The sequence below is a fragment of the Siniperca chuatsi genome, linkage group LG11 (assembly GCF_020085105.1).
Source record: "Siniperca chuatsi isolate FFG_IHB_CAS linkage group LG11, ASM2008510v1, whole genome shotgun sequence".
Classification (NCBI taxonomy): domain Eukaryota; kingdom Metazoa; phylum Chordata; class Actinopteri; order Centrarchiformes; family Sinipercidae; genus Siniperca; species Siniperca chuatsi.
In genome coordinates, this window is record NC_058052.1 from 8462632 (window position 1) to 8476593 (window position 13962).

At 41.6% G+C, this 13962-nt stretch overlaps 1 protein-coding gene, 1 long non-coding RNA gene and 1 other non-coding gene across 3 annotated transcripts; all 3 read right to left on the reverse strand.

Moving 5' to 3' along the window:
* Nucleotides 1-1467: 1467 nt before the first annotated feature.
* On the reverse strand, nucleotides 1468-6467 carry LOC122884871 (ribosome-binding protein 1-like). Its single transcript, XM_044215336.1, has 2 exons — nucleotides 3140-6467; nucleotides 1468-3079 (listed from the first exon to the last, which is right to left on the reverse strand). Exons 1-2 carry the CDS (start codon nucleotides 3611-3613, stop codon nucleotides 1811-1813), a joined length of 1743 nt encoding a protein of 580 aa, XP_044071271.1. The 5' UTR covers nucleotides 3614-6467; the 3' UTR covers nucleotides 1468-1810.
* Nucleotides 6468-8458: 1991 nt separating this feature from the next.
* Nucleotides 8459-12017, reverse strand: LOC122884872. Its single transcript, XR_006379992.1, has 6 exons — nucleotides 11686-12017; nucleotides 10351-10470; nucleotides 10119-10154; nucleotides 9219-9266; nucleotides 8713-8766; nucleotides 8459-8588 (listed from the first exon to the last, which is right to left on the reverse strand). It is a non-coding gene; the product is annotated as an uncharacterized LOC122884872 (long non-coding RNA).
* LOC122884980 lies at nucleotides 10006-10074 on the reverse strand. The gene has a single exon (XR_006380030.1). It is a non-coding gene; the product is annotated as a small nucleolar RNA SNORD52 (small nucleolar RNA).
* Nucleotides 12018-13962: the final 1945 nt, after the last annotated feature.

Below are 13962 nucleotides of genomic sequence, written 5' to 3' on the forward strand. Positions count from 1 at the left end.
ATAATCATGCTGTGCTGCCTATCACGTCACGTTTGCAGAAGCTAAAAGCCCGATGAGTGCAGCAGTCTCTCGCCGGGTGCGGTGGCGCGCGCCTGTAATCCAAGCTACCGGGAGGCTGAGGCTGGCGGATCGTTTGAGCTCAGGAGCTCTGAGCTGCAGCGGACTATGCCGATCGGGTGTCCGCACTAAGTTCGGTATCGATATGGTGCTCCTAGGGGAGCCCGGGACCACCAGGTCGTCTAAGGAGGGGTGCACCGGCCCAGGTCGGAAACGGAGCAGGTCAAAGCCCCCGTGCCGCTCAGTAGTGGGATCGCGCCTGTGAATAGACGCTGTAGTGCAGCCTGAGTAATACAGCGGGACCCAGTCTTTTACACTCCTACTGCTGTTCAGCCCACCGCTGTGACGACACACACGCTCAACAACTGTGTCTTTACACCTTACCACTGCTGCTTTGTTTTCTTGTTGCCCTGAAAAACCTTCACAAACCACTTGCGTTTGTTTGTCCTACAGCGCCTCCACCTGGAGGAGAGCAGCAATGACCATCAATCACAGCAGGCAATGCAGCGCCACAGATACAGGAAGCTCACAGGGGTTTCTTTCACTGGTTGAATTAAGTTGACCGGGAGAAGAAATTCCTCCAGGAATGATAATCAGACACACAGAACATCAGGACTGCAAACATTTAACACTGTCTCTCTGTCTTTTTTCTGTCCAGTAAAATAATTCATCATGTTAGGTATGCATGATGACCTGATGAAATGTCACCAACACAAGGATAGATGTAGGCAGAATGCTCCATTTCTCTCAGATAAATACAATTTAGCTCCTTATATTGTATCATGCCCATGCAGTCATGGTCACCTCCACCTCCTGACCTCTCTGCATGTTTATGTACCTACTTCCCATCAAGTACCGAGCACACAGCAGAATTCACATGATAGCTTCATTGTTTTCCCTCACACCCACTCAGAGCTGAGCAATGTAGAAATATGGATAAAACATATTTAGCCACGTATAATATATATATTATTATATAATATATTAAACAATATAGCCCAGGTTCTTAAGCAAAATGGCGTTAAAATGTTTCAAATTTAAGGCAAAGTTTTGGCCCATTTTCCACCGTACAAAAGATAAACAAGTGAACAATTTAATGGAAAAAATAACAAGAAATATTTTAATTAAAAGTATAATAATCCAAAGTCATTATTTGACTCCAAAGTTAGATCAATTTAAATGATGAATATTGAGGAAAAACATAATATTTATAACAATGTTTAAACTGTACAACCACACCAACAGATGGAAAGCCATTGTAAAAACGAAAAGGTATAATATAATATAATTCTTACACCTTTTCTCCTCTGTCCTGCTGTGTTCAATGTTGTAAATATAGTGTTAACTGTAGAGAAACGTAGAAATATCTATGGAAAAATCCATTCAGATTCAGATACAATTATTATTATTTTTATTATTATTTAATATTTTGCAACAAACAGAAGGAAAGGAGGGTTGAGGATTTTTGAGGATGAGGGAAATTTAAAAGAAGTTATTGCCCAAAAGTTACATACAATGTCTCAGAAGGCTACAGGCCCTCTGAGACATTGTATGTCCAGCCCACGCTCTCTAAGAAGACAAGGAAAACTCCCCAAAAGGGAAGAAACCTTGGGGGAGGCAATTCAAAGAGAGATCCCCTCTCCACAGATGGCTGGAAGAGCAATAAGAGATGGAAAATAGGGATGGGGTAGCGGGAGCTAGGGATAGGTGGTGGGAGTTGGGGGTTAGCCTGTAGGATGAATTCTCCTCCACTTCACTTGAATAACTGGAGGAATCTTCTCCTCAGAGAGGGTCTTTTAGGCTTTTTGTCGATCTTTTTCATCTGCTGTTCTAGGTCGACAATCTTGTCCGTCATCCCATCCCATCTTGTCTTCTGAGCTTTCTCCTCCTCCTGCAGGGTGTGGTGGATGTCGCTGAGGGACTGGAGGAGACGGGACCGCTCCTCCTGCCACTGCAGCTGTTGACTCTCCAGCTCTCTCTGTGTCAGGGTCAGCGCAGCCGTCAGTCTGTTGTTTTCCTCTGTTTGCTGGGCCAGGCACACGTCCAGTTCTTTCCGGCTCTCCTTTTGCCTCTGAAGGTGTTTCTCCATCTGCTGCAGCTTCTGGAGAGCCTCAGCTTCAGTGGTCTTCGTCGCTAAAAGCTGAAGCTCCAGGTCCATGATCTTGTTCACCCTCTTCAGCATAATGTCATCATGGAGAGCGTTGTTTCTTTGGAGCGTTTCCTTTAACTGCTCCATCTCAGCTGCTAAAGCTCCATTCTCCTTCTTGAGCTTGGTGGTCTGCTCTGTCTTTCTGCTTCTGAGCTGCTGAAGCTCGAGCTCAGAGACGTAAATTCTGGCCTCCTGGGGGGAAGCCTCTACCCCATCACAGGCCTTGGCCGGCGTTTCTTGTAACTGCTCCAGCAGAGCTGCTAAAGCCTCGTTTGCCCTCTCGAGCTCGGTGGTCTGCTCCGTCTCTCTACTCCTGAGCTGCTGTGGCTCGAGCTCAGGAACGTGAATCGTGGCCTGCTGGGGGAAAGCCTCAACCCCATCACAAGCCTTGACCCTGTCTGCCTGCTGTGGTTTGGCAGGTGCACACTGAGGGGTGTGGTGGCGTGGTGCTGTGCAAAGCTGTTGGACAGGACCCCTTTTAAAATCAGTGGTTTTAACCCGGGTGTGGTAGGGTGGTGGAGGTGTCCAAAGCTTTTTCTGTTGGACAGGGCCCCTTTTAAAATCAGTGGTTTTAACCCGGGTGTGGTAGGGTGGTGGAGGTGTCCAAAGCTTTTTCTGTTGGACAGGACCCCTTTTAAAATCAGTGGTTTTATCCTGGGTACGGTACGGTGGTGGTGGTGTCCAAAGCTTTTTCCTCTGGACAGGGCCCCTTGTCAATTCAGTCTGCTGTGTAGCACCTGAAGGTGTACCCACTTGTTGTGGTACACCCTCAGGTGCAGCAGCCTGCTGTGGAGCACCTTCTGGTATAGCAGCCTTCTGTGGAGCACCTTCTGGTGCAGCAGCCTTCTGTGGAGCACCTGTGGGTGTAGCAGCCTTCTGTGGAGCATCTTCGGGTGTAGCAGCCTGCTGTGGAGCATCTTCTGGTGCAGCAGCCTGCTGTGGAGCACCTTCTGGTGCAGCAGCCTTCTGTGGAGCACCTCTGGGTGTAGCAGCCTGCTGTGGAGCACCTTCTGGTGCAGCAGCCTTCTGTGGAGCACCTGTGGGTGTAGCAGCCTGCTGTGGAGCATCTTCGGGTGCAGCAGCCTGCTGTGGAGCATCCTCAGGTTGCCTTTGGAGGATGCAAAATTTGGGCACTGTCTCCGACTGTGTGCAGTTTAGGTCCCCTTTCCCTGCCTGGCCCTTTTTGCGGACACCCTGACGGGTTGGGGCCTTGACAGACTGCTGATGTTTAGCAGTCTCTGGAGGGTTAACCTGTGCAGACATAGCTGCCTCGTTCTGCCTGCGGAGAGTGGAAATCCTTTTATTCCAGGAACCAAAGGTGATTGATACCTCCTCTGCTGGCTGGATAAAGTTTTCCTTCACTTTGTTCTTGCCTTTTTTTCTTTGTTTGTCTTTGGTTTTCTCCATCGTGAAAACTTGACGCTTTCTGTTTGCTGTCGATCTCTGTGTCTTTGTATTTGTGACTGGTCTGACAGTTTGTGGGAGTCTTGTAGACTGAAGATTCTAGAATGTGTCTCTGATGATGTATCATGGGAAATAGAATGGAATGTTTCTCTTTTATGTTTTTCATTTATTTTTAAATGTTTACCATGGCAACCATGTGAGAATCTGAGAATCATTTAACAGAGTTTGTGTTCAGAATCACATGCTAACGTACTATTCATACTAGTATGACGTCAAATTGAATATGTATTGCGTTTCCAACCATAAAAGAAGTGGATGTAGTCACCGTGACGTCACCCAGCGGTTTGCTGACTACTGTTTTGAAGCCTTGAGATTGGCATTTTGGCCATCGCCATCTTGGTTTTTGCAACCAGTGAACGGATATGACCATATTTGGAGGAGGGGGTGGAGCCGGGGAACATAGCAATCGCTAAGTTCGCTACTTTAACCAAAACCATTGAATAAAGTTAGAAAGTTGTGTTTTACAGTAAGGCCTGCCACACAAAAACAACATAGCCAAAGTGCATTCTTAGATTTACAAAAATTCAAAGACTCTTTTAAAGATGACATATCATGAATAAAAACATTAAATAAAGGTTTAATGTTGCCAAATTTACATTTATGAATGAAAACAATTGCCATAACAATCATACTATTAATTGTTAAATCTTTTGATTTGTCCTCCAGTACAACGCCAAATTTAACATCATTGTAATCGAAAGATCGGACACCCAAGTTGTCTTGATAAGCCCAAATACAGAAACTATCCCAAAATATCTTTGAATAAACACATGAGAAAAAGAGATGCTCATCTGTTTCAATGTTAGCTAAACAAAAGGTACAAACATTGTCCTCAATATTAAATTTTGAATGTAAAAATTCTTTGCATGGGTAAACATTATTTAACAATTTGAAACGTACCTCTTTAGCTTTTGGTGGGAAAGGAAGTTTTAAATAGTTACATCTAAACTTTTGTATATTTTGACTGGTGAAACCCTCCATAATATTTCGTCTTCTTAAAGGCAAAGGAAAACATTCATTAGACAATACGGATCTTAAGAACTTGTAACATTTTTTGTCTAAAAAGGAAATGTTTTGAATAGTTAAGGGAAACAGTTGTGGAACAGAGTGTGTGTACATCAAGAAACCTTTAACAGAACCAATGATTGCTTGTGGAATCGCATTGATGACTTGTGTAAATTGTTGATTAGAACAAATAATATTATATTTGTGAATGTCTGAATAGTTAAGTAAATTACCCCTGTCATCCAGTAAATGTAAAACCAGCATTACACCCTGTTCAGCCCAGTGTTTGTAAAAGAAGGATTTTTTTCTAATCAGTATATACCTGTTATTCCATAAAGGTGTATCATGGGGCGAAAAATTATGATTATAAATTAATTTCCAATACTGGAGAACTTGTCCATGAAACTTAGACAAATTAATGGGTAATTTGGATAACTCAAAATCACATTTAATAAGAAATTCGACACCACCAAAACTAGAGAATATTTTAGCGGGGAGATTGAACCAGAAACTGTCTAGATTTGTTATAAAATTTTGTAACCACCGTAATTTGGGTCGAAATCAATGGCATTTAGGCCGCCTTCTTCTAAAGATTTAACAATATCATTTTTCCTTATATAATGATGCTTATTTTTCCAGAGAAAACTGAAGTTATTTTGATTGATTTGTTTGATCACTTTTTGAGGTATGTTTAGGGAATATGCTGGATAAATAAGTCTCGAGAGACCCTCCATTTTAGAGAGTAGTAATCTTCCAAAAATAGATAGTTCTCTCTGCAACCACATGTTCAGAATTGCTTTACTCTTCTTTAAAACACCATCAAAATTATACTTCTCTCTATCTATTTCACTTTTCGTTACAATAATACCTAAATATTTGACTTGATCCTTGACAGGTATACCATATAACGGTATTTGCGGGTGATCGTGGATGGCCATCAGCTCACATTTACCCACATTTAGATAAAGACCAGATGCTTCTGAGAAACGAGCAACAACTTGCAGAGCTATTGGTATTTGAGTCTTGTTTTTCAAAAACAGCGTGGTATCGTCCGCTAACTGACTTATCGCAAGTGGATATCCCAAAACATCTACTTTCTTTAATTCTTCACGTTTTTATCATCTTCGATATTGTCACTATAGTCCAATAAATCAAAAACAAGCCTAATATTGTCATGGATTGACCGACCTCTGAGAAAACCAGACTGAGATTCACTGATAATTTGCGAGATACCTACCTTAAGCCTATTTGCAACGGCATGAGTCAACAATTTATAATCTACATTAAGTAGTGTTATCGGTCTTAGATTGTCCAAATATTTCTTATCCTTTCCAGTTTTTGGAATAAGTGATATGAGCCCTTGTTTCATAGTAGTCATCAGAGTTTTGTTTTTGATACTTTCTGTTATGGCAAGGAAGAACAAATCCTTAAGATCCTCCCAAAAGTGCTTATAAAAGTCAGAAGAGAGTCCATCCTGCCCGGGAGACTTCCCAAGAGGCAGCTGTTTAACAGCATTGTCCAGTTCAAACATTTCACTGTCTGAGTCACACAAGTCCTTAAAGTCTGAGCTGATGGAGGGAATGTGATGTTTAATACTTTCCAAAAGTGATAAATCTCTGCCTCAGTCAGAAGGAGTGTATAAGTCGTTGTAGAATCTGTAGACCTCCTCGGGGATTAATTTTGGATCTGTGCATTCAGAGCCATTTATCATCAGTGTGTTAATATTTCTCTCCTGTCTCCTCTTCTCAAGACCGCAGAAATAAGCTGTATTACGTTCACCTTCTTCGATCTATTTCGCCCTCAACCTTATGAAAGCTCCCCCTGCTCTTCTGGTACTTAATTCGTCCAATTGGGTTTTTAGATTGATGAAAGTAGCTTTATCTGAATCCAACATGGGGATCCTTTTGCAATAATCATCCAAATCCTGTATTGGTTTAAGTTCTTGTTCTCTCAGGGTTCTGGCCCTTTGTTTTCCAAATTGTATTGAGATCTGCCTAACCCTAAACTTAAAAAATTCCCATCTGCTGCAATAGTTACCAATTGACGTATCATATTTGATATTTAACTTAAGCTCCTTTATTATGTTGCAGTATTCCAGACATTTTAGAAAGTCAGCATTAAATTTCCAACAAACATTTCTCCTATTACCTCTTAGTTCTGGCTCCAATTTAAGAGACAGCAAACAGTGGTCAGTTAAGGGTGCACTGGACATGGCTACCTCCAATAAAAAAAATTGTTGAATGCTGGGACTGCCAGCCACAAACCAATTCTAGACCTAATACTCCCATTAGGTTTAAGCCAAGAGTATTGTCTAAGATTAGGATATGTATCCCTCCATATATCTATCAAGGAAAAGGTGTTACAAAAATCAAGAAAGGTACCATTGTAATGAGTGTCTGTGAATTTAGTTGGGTATCTATCAAGATATTCATCAGGTGCTAGATTGAAATCTCCTCCAAACAATATTAAATCTGTGTGGTATGAACTTTTATATTGAGAAACAACCTCTGTGATTTCTTGTAACAGGGCCTTATTTTGATTGGTGTTATTGTAACCATAGACATGTTAAGATCAAGTAAATATTGTCCATATTAATGACAGCTGTCAGCCAGTGACCATTGTCATCTGACTTATATGAGACTACATTACCCAGGCACTTGTTAAAGCAGATGGCTACTCCTGCAGATCTGTTGCTCCCGTGGACATTGTGCAGAAATCACTGATGTGGGCATCTACGCACTCCTTACAGGAACCTGGATTCCTCATTGGCCACAACCAGAAAAGCAACGTTAAGGTATCCATTTTTGTATTAACGTGTAGAAATATTTCGTGTTAATACTACAAAACTATACATGTTAACATGCATTTTAATGTAGTCTAAACATGAAATCTCTGAGACGTTACTTGCGCAAATGGCTTTCCATGCAAACAAACACGCCCGCACCGCCGCGCTGTCGTCATGACACAGTAATTACTTAGTGACATTTAAATCAATGAAAAACATGTGGCTATAAATATTATTGTCGACGCATTTTCAGCGTCATCGACTACTCGCGGCAGCCCTACTCTTAACCACTGGAGTTTGACTTAGGGACCATCAATAAATTACTGGTTGAATGACACAAAACCAACGTTTCTCAATGGCAGTCCCCCCCCTCCATCGCTTCCATGTCATTCACTGACTCCAAATCAGTACCAAAAAGTATTACTTCACGGTACATGTAGGACACATTAGCTTAAATTACAAGTCAGAAAAATCGTTCCTGCAGATCAGCCCATATACAGTTAGCCAGATTATGATAAAATGTAGCACAAATTCATGCACGCTTGTGTTCATTTCATGAAAACAGCATACAAGTTTTATCAGTAAAATGTACTCGAAGCATCAAAGGAAAGATCTCATTACACATTATGTTGACAAGGACATTATGTACATTGGATGATTGATGTGCAAGCAACATTATACAACTGGAGGTGGTGAGTTTAACCAGCTGTTGGAAAGTAGTTGATTTCATCTACAGGAATTGTTTGTTGATCATATTTTGTTTTTCATAATTTATGCATCATGTGCAACGTAACTAAGCTGTCAGGTAAGTGCAGTGGAGTACAAAGTAACAAATACTCAACTACCCCAAAAGTGTATAGTTCTTGAGTCAATGTACTTATTTCTTTCCACCTCAAAGCATAACACATTACATATCCTAAAGTAGTATTTAGCTTGTCACGATTCATTTTATGGTAATCAACCTGCCATCACTGAAATAAAAACAAAGCCTCAAGTCCTTGTGTTGTCAACCTTTTATTTATTGGGGGGGAGAAGAGATGATGGGAATGTATTGACAGCTACGAATGCTTCCATTTCCTGGATGACTTGACCATCTTTGAAGCTTGTAGCAGTCCCAAGTTGAAGCACCTGTGAAAGGACAGGGTTAATTTCTTTCCACCTTGGACTTCAGTGTTACTCATCCTAAAGAACAAGTCTTATAGCCTGTAAGTAAACTCCAAAGCCTCTTTACACGGTCCCAATAAATACCAACCTGGTCCCTTCTTTGTGTCTGAATGTTATCCAGCCTGGGCTGCCACAGTCTGACCTGACAAGATAGAAATAGTGATTTCAAGAGTGTTTGGCATCACCAATTTCTTCAACAGAAACTCCAACTGTCTGAGTGTCTCAGTGCGCTGCGAGTAGACATCAGTTAAGATCAGTTGAACCAAATAACTGCATCATCATTGACCAAACTCGTTGACACAAGTAATACGGGATAAAAGCCTCATTTGGATGGTCTTGATTCATCAAGAAGGTTGGATAAATTCAATATTACGTGTTTATCTTTGATTTTGGCCCAGTACAGTCCCAGATCCACTTTTTTGGCACACTCATGACTCCTCCCACAATTAAGTCCTGTCCAGACAGCCTTTTGAAATCAAAGATTGTCTAAGACCAATGGTGACAGCGATCACATGATTTAAACCCAGACCTCATTGCTGAGCCACATGCTGCACATCCTAATGGGGCTTTACTTCTGGAGAAGTTGGTACTTACAGCTGTGGAACGGTCACCCAATCTCCTTTCTGTCAATGTGTGGACAAGCTACAAGACAAATTTACATCATGAATACCACAGCATGCCAAAACAAGGACAGGTTCAGGGACCACACCAGTGTTCTTTGGCTGTTTTAGCCTATTTACTGCACTCACTTCAAGCTTTGAAAAACTGCTGGTAAGAGTACTTTTAAGAAACAAAGAAACAGTCCCTATGAAAATTGTCCAATAATGTCCCAGATAACTGGGTGATTAGTTCTTCAAAGTAGTTTACCAATGCTTCAAAAACCTTAATTCACCTCCATTGTACTGAGGTGGCAGCAGAAATAAGCTGTACTTCTTATAACCAGAGTACATTATATCTAACTTGTCTGCAGGTCTGATTATACTAGGGTAAGTTAAAAAGAAAAGAAAAAAGTTTTTGTAATTTAGTAGAGACACCTTTGAGTTAGGTAATCCAATGAATAATATGTCTGCCTATTCTATAAAAATTACACTTAAGTGTATGGAGCACCAACTTTAAGCCCATCGGTCCATATTTGTATCACCGCACAATAATAACCGTGCTTTAAAAAAAGCAGACATGTAATGATTAACCAACTAAAACAAGTTTCAGGTGTCTCCAAATTGATTTTCATGGTGATGTGGGATTTATTTAAAAAAAAAAAAAAAGCTTGTTGGAGATAATAAAAACTACACAGCATGCTTTGAACAATGTCTAGCTGTAAAATGTCTACATGACTTGCAGTAAATGGGTTAAAACATACCATATCACTGGTGTGATTATGTGGTCAGTGCACTGTGAAAACAACTTCATGATTTTCTCAGAGACTCTAGTCTATGAAATCATCATTCCACATAACAGTATTACAGAACAGAGGCTTTGAGATGCCAGACTTACCTAGAAGAGCAGTCTCCATCTACTCTCCCTGTACACCTGGTGAGTACCGAGAAAACAGTATTAGAACCAGTTCTACTCTTTGCAGCTTGTATTGGGAATCAGTAATATGCATGCTCAGTGCACTGTGAAAGAGCTTCATGGCATAATCAGAGACTCTAGTCTTGTGAATCATCATAGTAGCATATTGGTTTTCACAGAATATCACTCTGTGGCATCACATCCTGACACTCACCATCAGCTCATGGCTGCAGACTCATGGTAGGAATACAGTACTCAGCCTGTTTTGAAACTGTGTTCCTTCAGTGCTCTGAGAAGCCTGGAGGTGGCCGCTGCATCCATCTTTAGTGTGATCCTGAAACAGTAGAGTGGGTCATTTTCCATTACAGTTCATTTTTGTATGTTGTTATAAATATTTAATGTGTGTTAGTTCTGTTTAAGTCTCATGAACACACAGGAAGATCACCGTCACTGTAATCAACACTTTGATTGCACGCAGATGTTCACAACTGTAGCTACCAACCACACACATTTCACATGTATTTAAAGCCAGCCAATTGTATTTCAACACCATTCAGGCCATCATGAAGTCTGAAGATATAATTTAGAGACTTTTCAAAAAGGTAAACATAAAATAAGAAAACAAAACAAATACTAGTGCCTAGTCACATTATTGGGGTGGGATTGCACTGGGTGACTATTCATAACCTCTGCATTTCTAAGAACTTGCCTGAGGTTGCCGCAAACACCAGTGCCTTTACATGCTATAAAGGAGGTGAGTTCACGTAGTTCTGTACAGTGACAGCGTGTTTTTACCACAGACTGTATATCAAAAGATGGATGACATAACAGACCCCCCAAAATATCTCGATCGCCCCCTGGTGGCTGGCTGCAGTATAAGTCAAACACGATCCCCTCCATGTTAGTTGATGGGACAACTAAAAAAAAAAGTCAAAGTACACATCAAATTAATTTTCCTCAAAGATAGTTTCTACCAGTGTAGGTAGTTCTTATCACGCTGATGTGTGTTCAACTGTTCGTTGTTTTTTTTCCTGTTTGGTTTTAATTAGTTATTTGATGCTATAAAAACGGGGTTTCACGTCATTATTGACAGCTGAGCTCTACTCGCGATTGAGTCAGCCGGGTGTATGGGCGGGACCTCGAGACAACTCCGATCACTACTGCGCAGACTCTGATTACAAATGATATCAAAAGCACAAGATGGCTGCTCCCGTATCCGGGATATTTTGGCTGCATTACTGTCTATGGAGACCACGCGTCGTCCATCTATGTATACAGTTTTTTTCTTCTTGTTTTGAGCTCAACTAATAATCTGTATAAAAACGTGTATTTTCATATTTATGTAATTTTATCTTGTTTATAATCATAATGAATTATGGTACCCATTCTGTCACGCTGTTTTAAGCAAGACTAAGCAATAGTAGTTTCTAGGTGTAATTTATATTAAAATCTGCATCCAGTGAAAAAACGTTGTGTACTTTCCCAAAACTGCAGTTGCATCTCCTTGCCCAAAATGTCTGTAAATTCCCCTGGTCTAGGAACCACTCACCTTATTCATCCATCTGGAAACTTGGTTCTCCAGGAGTTCCTTAGACAACCAGTCTTCGACTTGGCAGACTCAACGAGGAGACTCATGCTACAGTCTGTGGGGAGAGCACCGAGCTCACTGGTTAAAGTCAGGTTCTTTTCCCTCCATTACAGTGGCCTTATCGCCATACCACGTGCGGAGCATGGAAGAACCACCGCGGACGCTGCTGCTCGTCCATTCAGTCCAATGACTACTACATAAGGCTAAAACACCCTTTAGGAAGCCACCCAAAAGCCATTTACTACATCCAACTGCGCAGAGAGCCGCCAACCAGAGGCTGAACAGCAGTCCGCCCATGGCTTATATACGCGGGTCCTTCACAACACAGCGTGCTTTTGGTGTCCTGAATATTGCCTGTTTCTGACGTTCACCGAAATTGATAGGCTACAACAAATTATACAGCAAATAGGCTACCATGAATCAAATGTACATTTTAAGAAAGGGAAAGTTCAGGAACATCTTTAATACATGATGGGCATTAATGTATAATTACTATGGATGTATGTTTTTCCTTTAAGGGCACTTAGGTTGGATTGATTTGAACAAATAATAAAGTAAACGACGTGTCATTTGAATTCATAAAATGTTCATTTAAGTGAATTTCTTATCAATTTTAGTACAATTTCATATTAATAGAATTAAATTGTCGAAAGGGAATACAAACGTTAAAGCTATCTTTGACTGTTGGTGAATATTGTGAACTTAACTGTACCTGTTATTGACTTACCCGAAAGAGTAAGAAGTAAGAAATTAGTGGTTTGTGGATGTTAGTAAATAATACAGAAGAAGCTTTAGGAACATTGTACAAATACTGATCAGCCTTCAACACTGCAGCTGCAAGTCTTTTTGTCAGTCACGCTGAGCGTGCTCTGATGACGTCATGTTTGTAAAACCCCAAAACCTCTGTGAATGAAGAGCTCTGTCGCCGGGTGCGGTGGCGCGCGCCTGTAATCCAAGCTACCGGGAGGCTGAGGCTGGCGGATCGTTTGAGCTCAGGAGCTCTGAGCTGCAGCGGACTATGCCGATCGGGTGTCCGCACTAAGTTCGGTATCGATATGGTGCTCCTGGGGGAGCCCGGGACCACCAGGTCGTCTAAGGAGGGGTGCACCGGCCCAGGTCGGAAACGGAGCAGGTCAAAGCCCCCGTGCCGCTCAGTAGTGGGATCGCGCCTGTGAATAGACGCTGTAGTGCAGCCTGAGTAATACAGCGGGACCCAGTCTTTTTACACTCCTACTGCTGTTCAGCCCACCGCTGTGACGACACACACGCTCAACAACTGTGTCTTTACACCTTACAACTGCTGCTTTGTTTTCTTGTTGCCCTGAAAAACCTTCACAAACCACTTGCGTTTGTTTGTCCTACAGCGCCTCCACCTGGAGGAGAGCAGCAATGACCATCAATCACAGCAGGCAATGCAGCGCCACAGATACAGGAAGCTCACAGGGGTTTCTTTCACTGGTTGAATTTAGTTGACCGGGAGAAGAAATTCCTCCGTACTCTTTATAATATTATTTACAGAGACCCAACAAATCCCACCATGAGCAAGCATTTGGCAACAGTGGCAAGGAAAAACTTCCTTTAAGAGGCAGAAACCTTGGACAGAACCAGACTCAATGGTGGGGGGCCATCCACCGCTGCCGTGTTAGGTTTGGAGAGAGAGAGAGAGAGGTCTGGAGAGAGTCGGATAATAATGAAATACAATATTTGTTAAAAAGTAACAAATGCATGCAATAGTTTGTCGGCATCATTTTGATTCAGGATGGGCCTGATTTTTGCAATGTTGCATAGGTGACAGAAGGCAGTCCTTGAAGTTTGTTTCATGTGGGAGTTAAAGGATAAATCCTGATCAAAGATAACTCTGAGGTTCCTTAAGGTGGTGCTGGAGGCCAGGGCAATGCCATCTAGAGCAACTAGTAATAATAGCACAGTGTAAAAATACTCTGTTACAAGAAAAAGCTCTGCAATCAAAATATCACTTAAGTAAAAGTACATACGTATTAGCAGAAAAATGTCCTTAAAGTATCAAAAGTAAAACTACAAATTCCAACTACTTATAATAATAATGCATCATATTATAAAGGGATCATATAATCATGCTGTGCTGCCTATCACGTCACGTTTGCAGAAGCTAAAAGCCCGATGAGTGCAGCAGTCTCTCGCCGGGTGCGGTGGCGCGCGCCTGTAATCCAAGCTACCGGGAGGCTGAGGCTGGCGGATCGTTTGAGCTCAGGAGCTCTG

What these genes read in the sequence shown, in the direction of transcription:
- LOC122884871 (XM_044215336.1), bottom strand. Translation starts at nt 3,613, where the DNA reads ATGGAGAAAACCAAAGACAAACAAAGAAAAAAAGGCAAGAACAAAGTG. An exon ending in CAGAAGGTGCTCCACAGCAG is followed by an intron (nt 3,080 to 3,139) that starts GCTGCTGCACCA and finishes GCTCCACAGAAG; the next exon opens with GCTGCTACACCCACAGGTGC.